Source organism: Larimichthys crocea, chromosome XIII (assembly GCF_000972845.2).
Source record: "Larimichthys crocea isolate SSNF chromosome XIII, L_crocea_2.0, whole genome shotgun sequence".
Lineage (NCBI taxonomy): Eukaryota > Metazoa > Chordata > Actinopteri > Sciaenidae > Larimichthys > Larimichthys crocea.
Window position 1 is genome coordinate 35374679 of NC_040023.1, and position 19221 is coordinate 35393899.

The following is a 19221-nucleotide window of genomic DNA, read 5'->3' on the forward strand; positions in this document are numbered from 1 at the left end:
AATCTGTTTTATGTCTGAACACGACTTGCTTGAGTAAGTCAGCACAGTGACAAAATTGCCTTTTCAAGCATTAGAACACAAATCATTGAGACACCTTCAGCAGTAATTTATGTCCTGCAAAGAGAAAGCAGTGTTTTTGTTGATTAACCGCATGAAATAAACTGTGCCAAGACGAGTGTTTGGAGACACGAAATAACGAGCATCTTTATGTCGATTTTAATGACATATCTGTAAGACCTAAAAAACTTAAAACTCGTGTCTGTCTGAGCTTTACTTTACTTCATTTAAAACGTGGTTTAGATTGCACCGAATATCAGCAGCAACCGTGGTGATTAGTATTGATTTAACAATGGAAATCTTTACCTTTAACTTCATTAAATGTTGAGCCAGACATGCTCGTGTTTATCAGTCTCAGATTGCAGCTTTAAAGAGCTTTAATATTTTATACGGTTGATATTTATATGCACTTAGTAAAAGGTAGCACACACTGATAACTGCATCATGATTTAAGATGTTTTTTGTATGTGGACATAAAGTAATCTTTTTAGTAGTGCTCTGACCTTGAGTTATGACTGAAAATAGCTGATGGACAAAAGTTCCAGCTTTAGCTCGGCTCTAAATTACCAGTATTAAGCTGTCACCAAGGCTGTAGCTTCATGTATAACTCCCCTCTCTCGCTGAGGTAACTCATCATCCTCCCTTTTTCTTCTCCTTCTTCTGTCCTGTCACAGAGTGTGGTGTGTGGACACGGCATGCGCTACAGAAACCTGTCCTGCTTCGTGTCCGACGGCTCCGGTGACGGCGAGGGGAGCCTGGTGGACGAGGAGCTGTGCAGCAGCCTGGAGCTGGCCATCGACGGAGACAAGCGGATCATACTGAAAGAGCCCTGTACGCTTCCCTGCCCAGGTAATAATGGTAATTTTGAGTTTTCCTGTGCCGCATGAGAAACCGTGCAAAGTCACATCCAAACACAGCAGTGGAAACAGTGAGGACGCTTTCACAACCTGTATGTGATCGTCATAGTTTTGGCAGTTATCTTTACAGCAGGACTGCTTATTGGATGTTCACATCACTCCATGAGTCAGTGTCATTCTTCTGAAAATGCACATGGCTCCAGTAACAAGTAGAATTTCTTGAATTTGGTTGAATCTGTGGTTGTGCTTAAAAGTAGCCAGATAACTGACTTTAAATCGGTTGGATCATGAATGGAACTGATGCATGTGCAGCCCGGCACACCCAGCTAGTGTCTCCTCATCAACAGTTTCAAATGATTTCTGTTGACGTTACTTTCATCCGCGGTGCATCGATTCCTTTCCACAGTGACTTCAAACCGATGGCCCTTTGTTTTGGTCTCTCTCTTCTGGTTCCTGTCAGTCTTTTGCTTACAAAATAAAAGCATAAGCATTACTTCTTTCTAATATTGGTTAGTGCAAGTTCAGTTAGATCTTGCTCAAGCACAGCACATTTAGTTCTTGGTAAAATCCTGCGGAAAATAACTTCTTGTGCAAGAAAAAGATGAAATTATGAACTTGGGAAGTCATAAAACGCCTGACAACACCCGATATTGTTCTGCATTCACATTGAGTTAAAGTTAACTCCTGCAAACACAGTAAGAAACCATTGGACAGCATTTAGATCTCCACCAACATTAAAAGTGAAGGTGCTCTAGGCTTTACACAAGTTTAAATTGCATAAACGTTTGTTGAAACCTGCGGAAACTCTGCACATGTACCAATTAATCTTTACACCCTTGGTCTACAGGTTAATACCACGTTGTACGCACCATCATTACTGCCGACATTGTAAAGAGTCCAGTGTAACCATCTGACCATCAGAGCGTCTAAACAAAGGTCTAAGTGAAATAATGTGTTTTGCATTGCAGAGTTACTCTCATGTTCAACCAGCAGAACACAGAGGACACTGTCAGCGGTGTGATTTATATCACAAAGCAGCCACTAAAAAAATACTTTACTTTCAGGGTAGGTTTTATTATCTCTAACCAGTAGCACTCAGTATCTGTCATGACCTCTAAAATCAGAGGTTGGAGATTACCTGAAGGCAGAATAAATGGACTGCATTACGGCAGACGCTTTGTGCATTTCTATGCAAGTAAATTTTACTGGTAGCTGCTGTATTTTATTGCCTGTAGCAATTTAGAGAGCCCTCTCCTCTCCTCTGCCAAGGTAGTAAGTCTTCATTGTGCTCTACATGCAGATTTCAGTCTCAAATTTGCTTCCTCGTTTCCCCTCAGTTTACTTGATGTCGGTTCGTACCATGAGGGAGGCGACATAAAAGTCGACAGCCACTTCTTTTTCTCTTCACAGCGAGAAGTCTCACACGAAGAGCATAAAACACTGCAGCAGCGGTCAAAAGATGATCCCTCACAGGTCTCCCACCTGCGAACGCTGTTAGTTGTGTTTGTTGAAGCGTCTGGCCGAGCCACAGGCGGCTGCTGTCAGGAACTATTTTCCGTTTCATGTGGAAGACACAAACTATTTAGACCACCTGCTTCTTCAGTGAAATAGGCCGAGAGGCGAATCCAAATGAAAGCTGCGACCTCTTCAATTCAATTTATTTCATTTGCACGTTGAAGAAAACACAGAAGCGGAGTGATTAAAACACACACATATACAGACAGAGATAAAAAAAAAAAGGGGTGCAATCAATAATCTGTGTGGGCGAGATAACAAAAACCCTGAGGGCTTATAAAAAAAATGGCAAGCTGAGCTGCAGCCTCAGTGAAAAACAATCCGCCTCGCTGTAAATGACAATAGATTTTACGCATTTATTCACCTCACATATGAATGAAGACGCTGATTAAGAGGAGAACAGATTGAAGAAGTGTTTTCAACGTCGATTACAGGCTTGTGTGAAACAAGATGTAGCTCCGTACTCTGTATGCTCACTGCAAGTGCAAAGCAGTTCATATGACACTTTGATGCACGGAGGCAGTTTATTTACATATTTATATATTGTATTAAAAAAAAATACAGCTTAACACCTCAAAAACACAGAGTTTAAAGAACAGAAGAAGAAATTAAGAGAGAAATTAAATAGAAAGAGGTTCATGGGAGCAGTTCACAATGATCATTTTTGAAACAGTGGTGTAAGTGACCGTTAATAAAGAAACAACTGTAATGAGCAGACTTCATCAGCCGTAGCCAGCTCACAGATTTAGGCCAAAGCTGCAAACTTAGCAGTTAGTATTTCAGCGAAGAGCTAGTTAGTCCTGGTTTAACATTTATGTTTAAAAAATGAAAACATGTCATGTATGGGTCTTATTTTGTGAGATAATCCTGTTATATTTTCATTTGTAATGTTACGGGGAAATATTTTTAGTTGAGGATTAATCAAGGTGTTTAGCAAATGTAACATTGTCTTGTGTAACGTTGGCTCTTGGATCCAACGTCCCAAAATCCAGTTCAGAGCCTGACAGAGCTGCTAATGTTACCATGTGTATTCTATGTTACAGCAGATGAACACACTGTTTAATAGAGTGTTAATATTTACTTTACATGCTTAACATAAAGCAGCATGTGTGCTCACATTTAACAGGCATATATTATATCATAATAGCATAAACTAACTAACTCTGTGTTGCTTCAACACTCCAATAATAGCATAAACTAACTAACTCTGTGTTGCTTCAACACTCCACGCTGAGCAGCTACAAACCTCAAAGGGTCGAAACTCAAACTCAAAATTCCCAAGGGGTTTAAAAAGACTGTGTGTATATATATATATATATTCATATATTCTTTTTAATTTATTATTCCTGGAGCAGTGACTTGATGAGGAGCAACAGCTAAATGTAGAAGTTTCCTTCTAGGACTGTTTTATTTAGCACTTCGACATGTAGTAAAGGAATAATGCGGCTGAATAACACAAATAATATGTGATGTACATTTTTAGAAATATGATATACAGTTACTAAAAGAGTATGATTACATTGATTCCTATTGTCTGGTACTAATAAAGAACAAAAATAGCATAAATCAAACTATTGGATCGCAGTACTCGCCACGTAAGAATCTTAAAATATATCGAATCTGCAGTATCGTGTTCGTATCGAGTACATCGCCTCAGTTCTACTGTTTAATTCATGGAGATTAAATAAGACCTCGTCCTCTAAACACCTTTGATGCCACAGACAGTATCACCTCGCGCCGCTTCAACATGTGTAGAAATAGAAGTCTTGGCAGAGGTAACGTTACTAAGCTGTGAAAAAAAGAGATGTACTTTTTTAAAAACCTCGTGCGATTTATGCCAGATAAACTATTCAGCAGGAGAAGTGCAGAACAAAGACTTAGAAGAAATCCGATGCCATGTGGCATTTGGTTGAAGCTTCCACCCAGAGCTTGTTAGTGTGCCATGTGTGCACACATTTTCAGCACGGGTAGCCCCAGCAGGTAACAAACCCTCAAACCTGGCGGTGTCGCTGCACGATCGACCTGCACAGGATGACTTTTTATTTTATTTCGGTGAGTGATTCGATCTCTGCGCCGCCTTTGTGCTGAGCTGGACATCTGTTGTGATTTAGAAGACGTACGACCATGCAAAGCAAAAAAGCTGTGAACATTACGCAGCACACACAGATGCATAGTTTAATTTTAATCGCTGTGAAGCCTTAAGTGGTTTATTGCCGTTCAGTTAAAGTAACCAACCCATCTGGCAGTTTGAGGATAGTGTACCTTCTATTTTCTCCACATAAAGTAAATCTTTAAAGTCAGAAGCATGTCAGACTGCAGTCGACTGCCAGACACCGTCTCCCTCCACCCTTCACGGTCGCCTTCACACACCAACTCCACCTTCAAAAACATCTTTACACTCAGGACACCGCTCTGCCTCCAGCCTCCTGGTTTTACCTCACAAAGCATTTTTTGTTCTGCTGTGTCACTGATGAATGTAACAGAGATTCATACAACAGTAAATTTCTCTCTGCTCTTATAAATATATTTTATCATATTTTAGTAAAACATCTCCCTGTTAATCTGATCTACTGATGATATTTGGTGTTAATCGCTGACAGTATGAAGAATGGACAGTGCATGCGTGACGTCACCCGTAATCTAATCTAATCTAATTTAATTGTGAATTGTTGGAGGACCTGAGGTGTGCTGAATGACGCCTGGTTGCTCGAACAAGCTGCCTGTGACGACATCCAACTGTCAATCAAAGCGTCCACGCTCTTAATCCTGCATAACTTTAAGCCTTAATATAATGTGAACAGGTGAGTTGTATATAAATTCACCCTCAGTACAGTTGTCATGAACGGGGAAATTAGCTACAGAGACCAAAACTGTTTTTTGTACCAGGCTGTAAACATGTTTATTTCTGCTGTGAAGTTGGACATTTGGACATGGGGACTTCTGCATTAACTTTGAAACACTCTGAGATGATTTAGCTGAGATGAATTCATCTCTATCTCTCTGCTCAGGGTGGCCTCAGCGTGTCATCGAGCCGCCCTTTAAGGACCGCCCACAAAATCCTGAGACTGAAAACTTTTAATCTTCACATCGTTTTTCACGTGTTTTCAGCAACTGTTTTCCAACATATTAAATGTATTTTGAAAGAATTGCCTTCACACAGACTTTAAACACCTCCCAGCAGCTCACAGGGCACCATCCTTTTTCTTTCCTGGTAGATTTATAACATGAAAAAATATCTGTTGGATGTATCCTGGAAGTTGTTTCAAACTAATCATGAATGGCAAAGTAGAAACGATTGGAAATAATTTGAACAAACTCTGAGCAGCAGACTGAGGGATTGGTGAGCATTACAGTGCAGGTCCCAGGTCAAAGAGAAGAGGTCTCAAACTCAAATTACCTGCTGGTGAGTTTGTTCTCTCCCAGAGCGGCCGATTTAACACTCAGCACGAAAGAAAATTAACAAAAAAATTGGACCAGCTTATTTTATCGTCTCCTCATAATTTGCATACTACCTCCACATTTTAGTCACGCCGCTCGAGATCCGCTTCCCAGACTGTCTGTTTTGTACTTTGTGAGAAAAGAGACAGGAAGCAGTCAGGTTGAAACTCTTCATCCAGAAACGTTGAACTGTCTCCGCTCCAGGTCTTTACAGCTTTATTACAAGTTTACAAAAAGACATTTTCTTTTAACGTCTCTGTAAATCAGAGCGCTGTTGGTCATCGATAAAAATGTTTCATGTTTTCGTGCATAAACAAAAATGATGATAAAACATCAGATTTATGCTCAGGTTTTGCAGCCTGGCTGGAAAATAAAAATCTAAATGGGAGGATGCAGGGTGGACATAATAATAAATTCTAACCTTCAGGGGAGCTTCGCAGTTCAGAAAGTCTGATTTTAAGGTGCACACGGCTCATGAAAGCTTTTGTATTTGCTGCGCCACAAAAACTGGCTTCTGCAGGTGACAAATCCTCTTTCATGGCAGTAAAAGCCTTCGGCATAAGTTAAAGTAGTGGGTATTTAGCAATATCAGCGGGAAGCATTGTGTCTACCGAGGGCGCAATCAATACAAGTACTGTAGCATATTGACCACACTTTGATTAACAGGTGACGTCTCAGCACTGCTGTGCACAAACAGCATGATATCAGCTCAGCATCAAGGATGTCGACTCCCAAACCCCCCCATCCACCAACCGTCTCACAGAAGAGATTATCACTTTAAAGGGTCTGATGAGTTGTTGTCAGGCAGAAGCTTCTCAGCTGCTGGGTTTTGATGAAGACAGGTGAGCTCTGTCCATCAGGTCTGCAGCGCCTTCAGCGTTTTACTGCTCCTCCTCATCTTCTCGAGCTGCACCCAGAGGAGCGAGCATCAGTATTTCCTTTTGGGGTGAATAGGATGAATTTACAGCATTTCAATAAGAAAAGGTGGAGAAAGTCAACCCTCTGATTTATGATTCAGCCTGATGAGAGGGCTGTATTTTCACACAGTGCAGCTTAAATATAAATCTGTTATTTTCAGTTGTCAGCGGGTCCCTGAAGGGGAAATTATTGTTACCCGCTTCTGCCAAAAGAGACAAAATACAAAATGTGGAGTTCATTTCCAAAGTGCTCTGTGTGTGTTTTGGTTCGTTATTGATCATTCATCATTCAGCCCCTCTAAAATATAGATTAGGTAAAGAAACGTCGCCACAGTTTGAAGTCATTTTATGTTTTGAGAGCGTGCGGCATGTGTTTCTCATTTTAGAGAGTGAAGAGAGAAAAAAAACCTCATCACATGTCTGCTGGTCCCGGAGATGGAAAACACTGAGAAACGCTGCCCTAGATAGCAAGTCAGTCAGTCCAACCCCCTTTTGCCAAACTGCAGGAGCACTGAAGTATCAAACGGCAATCAAAAGCACGCAGGCTGTTTTCTGTGCAGGGAGGTACTGTAGTGTGATTTGGGAGGAAATTCAAGGTCTGTTTTTTGGTGCAGGACCGGGGACAGCTTGGGAATTCTGGCAGGGTGCATCCACACATGCACACACACACACACTTTCATGCACTGCCACCCTTGACCCATGTTCTGTTTCCTCCACCCTGCTGTTTGATGAGCTGCAGTTGTCATCTGTGATCAAAACCAACCCCACCCTGCATCTCGAGCTCAACACCTTCCTCCTGAAAATCTTCAAAGCATCTCGCCATCACGATACGATATGTAAATACATATTTTGTACCTCTGCCGCAAACCTTCCCCGTCTCGCCCGGATTAAACTCTTCCCATCCACAGATAAATACGTAAAAATATTGCTTTAATGGTGCCAGGAGTTTAAGATCTGATTTCCACGTGAACACCCACACTAAAGCTGCACTGCAGATATTTTTTAAACGGTTCTTTCAAAGTAAAATACAGCGAGTGAAAACAGGGAGATACAACAAGAGATACAAATAATTGAATAGTGGGAATACGTCTAATCTTCTAAATCTGGATGTGAATTCTGAGATAATACTGATTTCATTAGCCGGGGCTCTTCAGGCAGCGCAGGACCCCTGATGGCAAAAACCTGGTCACCATTTAGTCTTAAACTCTGGAAGAGCCAACCCGAAGAAGCTGCCTGAGGATCTGAGGCTGTGCACACAGGATATTAAAAGATTTGTGATATGGCTCAAGGCCAGAGTCTGCAATCTTTTTTTTTTACAGGTCATCGTGCAGTTATTTCAAAACATGCACGCTGAACAGGTAACAGGGAAGTGAAGTGATGCCAAAGAAATGTAGTTCAGTCGTCTCTGCCTGCTTTGTTTAGACCCGGTTGAAGATAGAAGTTTGCTTGTTGGTTGTCAGCTCATGACACACCTGACTCGAAGTAAAGGCTTCATGTTTTTTAGGGTTTTACCGTCTGACTTCACATTTCAGTTCTGCATAGTATTTTCAGATGTTTAATCTCTGAGTTTCCTTTCCACAGACTCTAATTCACAGTCCCAGTGATGCCTTCTGTCTCTTCGCCCCTGCAGGCGAATGCTACCTGATGGAGTGGTCCGACTGGAGCTCGTGTGTGAGCATCTGCGTCAAGGGGGCCGGCGTGGACTTTGGTTCGGTTCAGGTCCGCTCGCGAGCCGTGTTGGCTCAGGAGCCTGAAAACCTGCAGCTCTGTCCTGACCAGGAGTGGGAGTCCCAGCCCTGCACAGGTGAGAAACTCCCTCTGATGAGCGGACATGCAAATTAACTTTGCAGCAAGCCAGCAGCTCCAAACCTTAAATTAATTTATCCACTTACTTTACCTCCACATCCCCAATGCACACGATGGAGGCAGGCGCAGCTTGTGTGGAAGGCACCGGATGGAGAGCTTGTTAGCGCTTCGGGGGGCTAACACTTTGATTCGGGGTCATGCTCACAGGCTATTTAATCTTCTGTCCATCTGAACGGCATGTTGGACTGTCAGGAAACACCAGAAGGAACCATGGAGAGAAAGAGAGTTTGAGAAGAAGGGACTGTGCTGTGTATACCCGACGCTGAGGCGGTGTCCAGCCTTTGTTTTCCCTCTGAACGCCGGGTCAGCGGCTGCTCTCACTCATTTCTTGAGTTGACTCTAATCAGAGGAAACCCCCACACTCATTTACTCTTATGATATCTACAGCTCCCAGGCGCTTTAAACACCCATTAGGTGTAATTTGGGTTGTGAATCACCACCACATCCACCACAGCTCAACATATATGCAGTAGCCATGGGCACAGTCTGTAGAGCAGCCACCCTCCGCCCACGCTTCCTCTCCTCCATTCCTTGGCTTCTGCACACAAGGCCCCACAGCAGTCTTCACTAGGCTGACCTGGTTTCACAGCATCACTCCAGGCAGAGGAGAAGGAGGAGTGGCCAAGCCGAGACCGGTGGAGGCGGAGGCGAAGGAGGAGGAGGAGGAGGAGGAAAGAGTGGAAGGAGGAGGGCGGTGATGGAGAAAGGGAGGCTAGGGACGGAGGGAGACAGATCAAATAGGTACATTAAGAATGACTTTTGTGTGGGCGCGCCGTTCGCCTAATGGGCGAGGCAGATACCAGGAAACTACTTAGATTCCCAGCCGGGGATCTTTTCTGAAGATCAGACCTCTCTCTGTCTCTCTGCTGACTGTTGTGAGCTTCTGTTCGAGGTTTCACCGCGTTGTTTGTCCTAAACATTGACATTCAGCCAGTAGCTAATAGGACCAACATGTCTTCTTAGGAATTCGGGTTACAAAGGGGTGGAAAATGTCCAGTATATTTCTGGTAAATTTCCAGAAACTCTTCTGTATGAATACGGTTTCAAGTGCTATCTGCAAGTTAAACATTAATACCATACATCAGATATATTTACCCCATCAGAACTTACTTCACTTTATGTCGTCTGTGATTGAGGAATGGCAGATATTCATAGAAGTGTACTCGCATGAAATCTGCTTGTTTTAGTCAGGGTTATTCTGGAACGTGACATATATGATCAGTTCTGTTCTTCAGTCCATAGATGAACTGAACACAAGTCAAGATGACAGCTGCCAGGAAATATTCATAACACTGAGGGAGAACTTTTTCTAAAAGACAAAGAGGCTACAGCCGTGCTACAGGCTCTGTGAGGCATCAGTGGACCTGAGGCGGGTTGAATGACGCCTGACTGCTCAAACAAGCCATCTGTAATGACACTGTCAATCAAATCAGAGCATCCACGCTCTTAACCCTGCATAACTTTAAGCCTTAATATAATGTGAACAGGTGAGTTGTATATAAATTCACCCTCAGTACAGTTGTCATGAACGGGGAAATTAGCTACAGAGACCAAAACTATTTTTTGTTCCAGGCTGTAAACATGTTTATTTCTGCTGTGAAGTTTTGAACATGGGGACTTATGGAGACTGACTCACTTCTGGAGCCAGCCTCAAGTGGACGTTTGAGGAACTGCTTCAGCTGTACCGAGGCACAGTGGAATAAATGATGGGCGCTGCAGCCAGCACCTTGTGCGCCAGCTCCACCTCCTCTCATGTGTGAATTTATAAAATCGGCACACTGTAAAGCTCTTCATAAGTTCAGTCCATTTGTAACTTATAATGAATCTTTTTCTTAAGTTAATAAGCTGATTTAAAATCAGCCGTGTCCTCTCTTGGCCCTCACGGAGGATTTCAGCTATGTTTCATAAAAACTGTGATATTTTTGGGGGGCTCGCACAACTACAGAGATTATTTCTGCTTCCAGAGCGGCTCTTCCTCTGAGAAATGTTTCTATAGTAGTAAAACTCCAATCTGCTCGTTTAAAAAAAAAAAGAAAAGATGGTGGGAAGTGGCGGCTGTGGTGAGTGATTCAATGATAACTTGACACATTTGAAAAATGGCCTCAGCTGTACCACAGAGAGAGGAGGAGGAAGAAAGGGGAGGGAAGAAATTGGAAAAAAGTGAAGAACATAAAGTGTGAAGTTGTCTGAGCCGCAGACAAATCGTCCCGTGAAAGCTGCAGATAGAGCCGTGCCATCGACTGGAGCGCCGATACTGTAACCGGGCCCTGTGGAGAATAGATCTTCTCTTTGTTCAAGGTTAAATTGTTCATCTACGCTCGCCGAATGGGCCAGACTGATGATTGGTTACACAAGACTCCTCTGGGAAATATGGTCATTTACTGCACTGATGGAGATATTGATAAAGTCATAATAGCATTGATAGAAAGTCATTAAGCAAAAGCTCTTAGTGAAGATTAAAACATTGAACCGGACCCCTCTGTGAAGACACACTGATAGTGATATTATACGACAGCAGCCGATTATACAGCCATAACTTAGCAGCTGCTTTATTAATCTGTCACTTCTATGATTAATGGTCCTCCCACTGTACAGTCTGTATGGATGTTGATTTGTTTTTTATTTTCCTCTCAGGGGGCGAATGTTACGAGTACAAATGGTTCAGCAGCGTAAACTCCACCCGCCCTTTCGTCTGGTGTCAGCGTTCAGACGGACTCAATGTCACCGGTAAGAAACTCACGAGTCTCACGTTACAGCAGCGCCTCGCAAACCTTTTCACGTCGCGTTCCACCTCAGAAGATTTAACGGCTCTCTGTGGCTGCACACAGTTCACACAGGAGACAGGTTCAGTCTTAATAAGAACAATGTTTATTGTTGACAGAACCTAATGTGGTGGAAAACGCCTGATCCAGAGAGTCAGAACTTTATAGAACAAGAAGTTTTTTTGGAGAATTGGGTCAGTGCGTCAGCTCACTCTTTAAGTTGCTCTGTCTGTGTCTGTCTGTCTGTCTGTCTGTCTGTCTGTCTGTCTGTCTGTCTGTCTGTCTGTCTCTTTCAGGATTATGCCTAGTCAGGCACGGTATTGGTTGAAGATTCTCTCTCTCTCCCTGTCACTCCCTGTACATATTGTAAAGACCTCAGAGGCAAATGTACTGTGTGACTTTGGGCTATACAAATAAAATTTGATTGATTTATTGATGATAAGAACAAAAAAAAACACATTTTCCTTGTATGCCACACACCGCTGGTTCCCAGCCTCTCAGGAGGCACTAATGATTATCCTCACCACTGATTAACATATTCAAATTTCTTGTTTTGTCCGAGCGACTCCTTCAGCAACAGACTGCCACTTCCACCATGTAAGAAGGAGCACTCCCACAGGTCCTTCATTCCAGCAGCTGTCAGACTCTTTAACACCAGCATGGCTTCTTGTCTTTTATGTATTTCTTATTTATGAGTCATTTCTTATCAACCTTGTGTATACGAGCTGCTGGGAAGTTAATTTTTGTGTGGGAACTTTAAAGTTTATCTTAGCTTAGCCTTATACAAAAAGAATAAGACAAGATAATAGAAGTTTTGGCATTTTTCTCTTTAAAAAAATTACTCTTCTCTCGACCCACTAACCAAATAATCGGCTAATCATTTCAGCTTTAAAACGTATTCCACTGAAATGAAAGTGCCTGAGTTCTTCTTCTGTTAAAAATGTTTCAGGATGACCTCGGTTTATGTTCCGGGGTCAAAACGTTTCAGTGTTTTCTGTGAGTCTGTCGTGAAAGCGAGTCGAGGAAGCTCGACGGTAAAGTCTCCCGTCTGTGACTGACAGACAATATGTCAGAAATGTAACACAGTGCTCTAAAAAAACAGGGACTTATTTCTATAAGAAGCGAAGGTGGTGGGCGATGCCAGCCTGATGGCAGCCGGTGTTCATCCCCGCTGTAACGCACGAATGTAAATGTAGTCGTTCACCTGAAATAGTTTTTTTAAAATCTGGCTGCATCAGCTGTGTTGACTTTTAGATATAGCTTTTATGGCAGGCTGTGTTTTTAATATGTTTCTTTCTTGAGGGTAACACTCCCAGACAAAGCTGATTGTATCCTTTAAAAGCATCATGTTCTGACTCTGTGGTCTCTGCCTGCAGGAGGCTGTCCTGCTATCAACCCTCCAGTGGACAACAGCTCCTGCAGCCCTCCCTGCCTCATGCCAAAGTCTTTCTGCAGTGAAGTGAGCACCTCTTTGTTCTCATGTGACCAATTCCACTGTACATAAAGAGAAATATTTCTGAGATGCACAATGAAAAAAAAACAATAAAAAGACATAAAACCTGAAAGCACATGTCCTCCGGATGAATGACAGCCTCGCTACTCTTTGTGACACGCCGCTGCCAGAAATTGAATCTGAATGCAGCGGGGGAATGAAATGACGGCAGCATGAAGATGTAAAATCTATTTTCCTGTAGTGTCACTCATGTGCTGCATCCAAATCAGGAAAATAAGTTTAACATCCAGCAGATAGCAGCTGGTGAATCTCAAAGTTTACCCATTTTAATAGCTTGTATATTTTTTTTATTGTTGGCAATAAAATGTCGGTTATCAGCTGGATTGTTTTGGCAGAGCCAGCGGCTTTAACACCGGCAGAATGATCTGAGGTCAGTCGACGCTCAGTGGCCGTTTTATTAGGTACACACAGCTAAAACTAATGAAGTCTAACACAACTGTGGAGGTTATAACGTCAAGTTTTTGTTGTTAATTTGACTTTATGGTCACCGTGCAGGCTGTAATTTGTGTTACCGACAGGTGTTTCTAATATTTCGTCCACCCCCTTCACATCAAACAGGGTATTTAACATAATCAGCTCTCTGTCTGATGAATACAGCCGTGGAAGCTGATGCTTTTATCGAGATTGAGTGACTAACGTGGCTGAGGACGTTCAGGGATTGAACTTGTGACAAACATCCATGAATTCACCTCACACTCAACCTTTAACGTGATTCTGCGCTGCCCCCCGCAGGACGGTATCTGCATGTGCGAGGAGGGATTCACAGAGGTGCTGTCGCCCACCGGGCAGCTGGACCAGTGCGCCCCCATCCCGATCCTGGAGATCCCCACGGCGGGGGACAAGAAAGGGGACGTGAAGACCAGTCGTGCCATTAACCCAACCCTGCCCACCACCATCCTGCCCGGACGCACCGGCCGGACCTGGTACCTGCAGCCCTACGGACCAGGTCAGGTTTCTGATCCTCTGCTTTTTCTCAAATGGAGAATGTACAAAATAGAGAAGCTGTGTTTTGTTGCTGTCATGTGAAAACCGTTTAATCTCCTAAGTGTCGTGTTTTTTTGTGAACTAACCCTGCCTTAATGCACTCTACAGAAGCTCCTATTTTCCAGTTGTCAAGTCGTAATTACAAAGACCGCCACATAAAAAATGCTTTAGTCAAGAATGTGCAGCAAGTCAGGAGGTTTTTAGATGTGGTTGGGTTATATTTTGGGAAATGTTATAAATGTTTGACAGTATAATTAATCCTTTCCAACAAGAAAGAAGTGGAAATAAAACTCACCCAGCCAATGATGACAGTAAACAGAGTCCGCATTCACTGAAAATGTGACATTACTTGTAGACAAATACTCTCTCTGCCAAGATGAACATTTCTAAATCATCGTGACTTGGCGATGATTGCTGGACCTGAAGGACTGAGGAAGTTTGAAGGCAGGAACTTGTATTTAAAAGATTTCCACTAGCACTCAGTGCCCACTGCGTCTTTTTAAGTTTATCTGAAGGGAAAAGGTCTTAGAGAGTCCAGCGTGCAGAGCACCATGTAATCCTTGAGGTGAAGTTAAGAGGTTTTTACCATGACAGCAGCAGAGAGTACTTTACTTCCAGTTTGTGTTGACAGCGTCTAATTAAACATTAGGTTTTAACACATTTGCAGCTGGTGCATGAAATAAAACATGACGTATTAAAAAAACAAAGCTGCATCAGACGTGTTTCCAGTCGACTCTGGCTCCGTCTGTGAACCTCGCTGCCCTAATCTGAAGTGCTGCTACGTTAACATCTGAGAACTGCATCTGCACAGAGCGTTGAGGGCGGCGGTGCATGTCGACAACAGAAACATTTAGGATGCAGGAGTGCAGAACAGATTGAGTTAACGTCTCAGGAGCAGACACTTCCACGTGTCACGTACAGCGAACTCCTGTGTCGTTTATCTTCCAAGTGTCGGCTTGTTCCTGCTGTTCTACATTACACTAATGTCTTTAGAGAAAGATGAAGGTGAACCTGTATTTACAGTGTGAAATCATTGCATGAATCAGGTACCAAGAAAATACTGAGCGGGTCCTCTGGGGAGAAAAGGAGAAACACATTTAAAGGCAACACTGTGCAACTTTTCTGTCATAAACTAACAGATTTAAATCATGTTGATGCCGTGCTGATGTGTATTCAGGTGAATGGTGTCTTTGTCACTCCCGCGCTGCAACTTTATGCTCCAGGGTACGACTACCTGTGAGAATTATGTAACACTTAAACCTAACTAAGTCACACAACACCAACTATTTCACTGATTTTGGTGAAACTGGATCATATTTTCTGGAGAAAATGTTTTCTGATGTACTCCGGCTGCAAGTTTGACAGTGAAGTAAACTGCTGCCAGCTGTAGCTGCTGTTAGCTCAGGTTGTTTGCCGGTCTGCCCAGACTGTGAGGTGTTAGTGTTCGTACCACTTGATGGGGAGCGGAGCTGGTGTTGTGCCAGAACCGGAGCTGGGCAAGCAGGCAATAATGACAATAATGGTGGGGGTGTAAATCTGGGACTGACTTTTAGTCAAGAAGTAGAGCCGCCTTAAATCTGACAACACCGATCTCCTGTGGAACATATGAAGTAATCCCAGCATAATGTATTTCACAGTCTTCACAGCCTACCAGCTTGTGTTCGTTGGACTGAATGCAGTGGAGGTGCTGTTCCAGTAATGGATGGAGTACAATACAAACAAATGCCTCTGCCCTTTGCTCGTGGCAGGTATTAATTAAGGTTGCCGCAACAGGAAAAAAAAGTCCATCTGACAAAATCCTGCTCTGGAGATATACTGTCCTCGTTACAGAGGAGAATCATGAGCAGCTTTTATGGTACAGTACAGTACCTCACATAAAAATCCAGACTTGTCATGCATGCCTCTGTGTGGATGTCAGAGCAGCCTTTGAGTCCATAAAAGTTACAGGCTGGATGGAGAAGCACACCTGGCTCAAACTGATGACGAGGCACAATCTTCTGTTATTGCAAATGATGTTTTGTTTTTTTTTTCACCTGGGGATCTTCGTCTGCCTGCTTCATTAGTTCTTCGTCGCTTGCTGTTGACTTGCGGTTGTTTGGGCTTTCTCGTAGGGCTTGCAGCGAAACCTCCGCGGCTGCAGACATCATCATCTTGGTGGGGTGTATTTCCACGAGCTTCGTGTTGTGCTGTTGTGGTGGGTGTTTTTTTTTTTTTGCAGTGGAAAGAGTCTCAGTAACATTACCAAGATGATGATGCTCTTGTCATCTTTTCCCCCCCGAGAAAAAAATTAAATAATGGGAATATTTCCAACCTCTTTTCCATTAAAGCTCCTCAGTGCAAGCGTGCACGATGATTATGAAGATTAATTTGGGAATGTGATTAGATCTTTGGACTTAATCAGTGGGAGGGTGACGCAAGTAATATTGTAACAAGCAACTCTTTGGAGGGTGGTAAGTATTTCACTGGTACCTGATTCACACAATGTATTTACTCTGTAACTTGTGGAAAATGTTGCTGTTGTGTGTTCAAGTTTCCTGAAGCTTTCACAGGATGAATTGTTGCAGCTTTTAATGGCCGTCAGTGGCGTGTTGGAGTGTAAACAGACAGACATACTGACGAGCCTCCTCCTCCACAGATGGGAAGCTGAAGATGTGGGTGTATGGTGTAGCAGCCGGAGCCTTTGTGCTCCTCATATTCATAGTGTCTATGATATACCTAGCTTGGTGAGTTGACGAGTTTTAATTGCCCCCTTATTCATCATCATCATGCTCATTTTTTTTACCCCCTTTATATTTTGAGTTAAAGCCCCCCACCCCTCCCTGTCGTCGTCCAGCCACCCCTCATCACCGTTTATTTTCCTTTTTTGCCCTCCCTGCATGCCGTCCTCTTGTGAGAGCAGCAGCTACTGTGCCAAGGTGCATCGCTCTCTTAAGGCCCAAGAGTCTGACGCCAACGGGACGGCGGTCTGGGTCGGCCAAAACGCACACGAGATGATTTACACCTGTCCAGACTGCCAAGAGCTGACTCAAACCACCACCAGCAGCAGCAGCTAATGAGGATGTGGAGGGTTCATCCACCCACCCCCCAAAACACACACACCCTCCAGTATAAAGTAACCTGCAGTCCTTGGCCTTTGCCCCGTGACCTCTCTCGAAAGTGTCACATGTCCTGCCTGACTAGCTGAGTGAAGGTGCTGGTGCAGGTGAGGAGAAACCATCCTCGTAGTCCTTGTAGATTCTTTAGAGTGTAGACCATCCAGATCATAGTCACCTGTTGATTTTAGCCGTTTAGATAAAAGGACTTGATCATTAGTTTAGATTTCTTTTCACTTTCTGTTTGTACCTCTTTAAAAGTGACCCACATATAATTAGTGAGTTCACACTAAAACCTTTTGATTAAAAACAAGCCACAAATTGTTATCATAATTTGAGATATACAGAAGAGGATTAAGGCCACATCAGTATTTATTTATTTAGAATTTTGACTTTTTTCCTCAGAAAAAGTCAAAATTCTGAATCATAAAATCCTCTTTTGTAAAAAGTCAAAATTCTGACTTCCTCAAAATTCTGCCTTTTTTCCTCAAAATTCTAATTTTTTTTCCCTCAAAATTATGATTTTTTTATCTCAAAATTCCTCAGAATTATTATTTTTTTCCTCAAAATTATGATTTTTTTCCTCAAACTTCAGATTTTTTTCCTCAAACTTCTGATTTTTTCCTCAAAATTCTGACATTTTGTTCCTCAAAATTCTGACTTTTTCCCTTGAAATTCTGCCTTTTTTTCCCTCAAAATGAAGATGTTTTTTCTCAAAATTATGATTTTTTTTCCTTAAACTTCCTCAGAATTATGATTTTCTTCCTCAAAATTCTGACTTTTTTCCCCTCAAAATTATGATTTTTTTTTCCTCAAAATTCCTCAGAATTACGATTTTTTTTCCTCAAAATTCTGAGTTTTTTTCTCAAGATTCTGACTTTTTTCCCTTGAAAATCAGATTTTTTTCCATTGAAATCCTGCCTTTTTTTCCTCAAAATTCGGACTTTTTTTCCTCAAAATTATGATTTTTTCCCCTCAAAATTCTGACTTTTTTCCTTGAAATTCCTCAGAATTATTACTTTTTTCCTCCAAATTTTAAGGAAAAAAGTCAGAATTTTCAGTAAAAAACGCAGAATTTTTAAGAAAAAAAATGAGAATTTGGAGGAAAAAAGTCAGAATTTGGAGGAAAAAAGTCAGAATTTGGAGGAAAAAAGTCAGAATTTTAAGGAAAAAAATTATTCTAAAGAATTTTGAGGAAAAAAAATCATAATTTTAAGAAGAAAAAATTATAATTCTGAGGAATTTTGAGGGAAGAAACGCATAATTTTGAGGAAAAAACTCAGAATTTGGAGGGAAAAAAGTCAGAATTTTGAGAAAAAAAATCATGATTCTGAGTTGTTTTCCTCAAAATTCTGAGTTTTTTCCTCAAACTTCTGATTTTTTTTTTCTCAAAATTCAGATTTTTTTTCCTCAAAATTCTGCGTTTTTTCCTCAAAATTCTGACTTTTTTCCCTCCAAAATTATGATTTTTTTCCTCGAAATTCCTCAGAATTATTACTTTTTTCCTCAAAATTTTAAGGGAAAAAACGCAGAATTTTGAGGGAAAAAAGTCAGAATTTTGAGGAAAAAACGCAGAATTTTGAGGAAAAAAAATCTGAATTTTGAGAAAAAAAATCAGAAGTTTGAGGAAAAAACTCAGAATTTTGAGGAAAACAACTCAGAATCATGATTTTTTTTCTCAAAATTCTGAGTTTTTTCCCTCCAAATTCTGAGTTTTTTCCTCAAAATTATGCGTTTTTTCCTCAAAATTAAGATTTTTTCCCTCAAAATTACGATTTTTTCCCCTCAAAATTATGATTTTTTTTCCTCAAAATTCCTCAGAATTATGATTTTTTTCCTCAAAATCCTGATCTTTTCCCCTCAAAATTATGATTTTTTTTCCTCAAAATTCCTCAGAATTATGATATTTTTCCTCAAAATCCTGACTTTTTCCCCTCAAAATTATGATTTTTTCCCCTCAAAATTATGATTTTTTTTCCTCAAAATTCCTCAGAATTATGATTTTTTTCCTCAAAATTCTGAGTTTTTTTCTCAAGATTCTGACTTTTTTTCCTTGAAATTCAGATTTTTTTCCATTGAAATCCTGCCTTTTTTTCCTCAAAATTCGGACTTTTTTTCCCCTCAAAATTCTGACTTTTTTCCTCGAAATTCCTCAGAATTATTACTTTTTTCCTCAGAATTTTAAGGAAAAAAGGCAGACTTTTGAGGAAAAAACACAGA

The 19221-nt window shown here is 41.6% G+C and overlaps 1 protein-coding gene across 6 annotated transcripts in view; it reads left to right on the forward strand.

The window, feature by feature from the left end:
* The window catches only part of thsd7ab (thrombospondin, type I, domain containing 7Ab), a 190355-nt gene that overhangs the window by 165261 nt on the left and 5873 nt on the right, over positions 1 to 19221 (forward strand). For 3 of the 6 annotated variants that reach the window (XM_027286087.1, XM_027286090.1, XM_027286089.1), the window contains 7 exons: positions 732 to 906; positions 8415 to 8588; positions 11285 to 11377; positions 12789 to 12871; positions 13658 to 13871; positions 16545 to 16632; positions 16809 to 17111. In XM_027286087.1, the coding sequence (XP_027141888.1) occupies positions 732 to 906; positions 8415 to 8588; positions 11285 to 11377; positions 12789 to 12871; positions 13658 to 13871; positions 16545 to 16632; positions 16809 to 16962 (981 nt within the window). In that variant the 3' untranslated portion in view covers positions 16963 to 17111. Of the gene's footprint in view, positions 1 to 731; positions 907 to 8414; positions 8589 to 11284; positions 11378 to 12788; positions 12872 to 13657; positions 13872 to 16544; positions 16633 to 16808; positions 17112 to 19221 lie in introns of those variants that run through there. The other 3 variants (XM_027286088.1, XM_027286092.1, XM_027286091.1) reach the window with 2 other exon arrangements.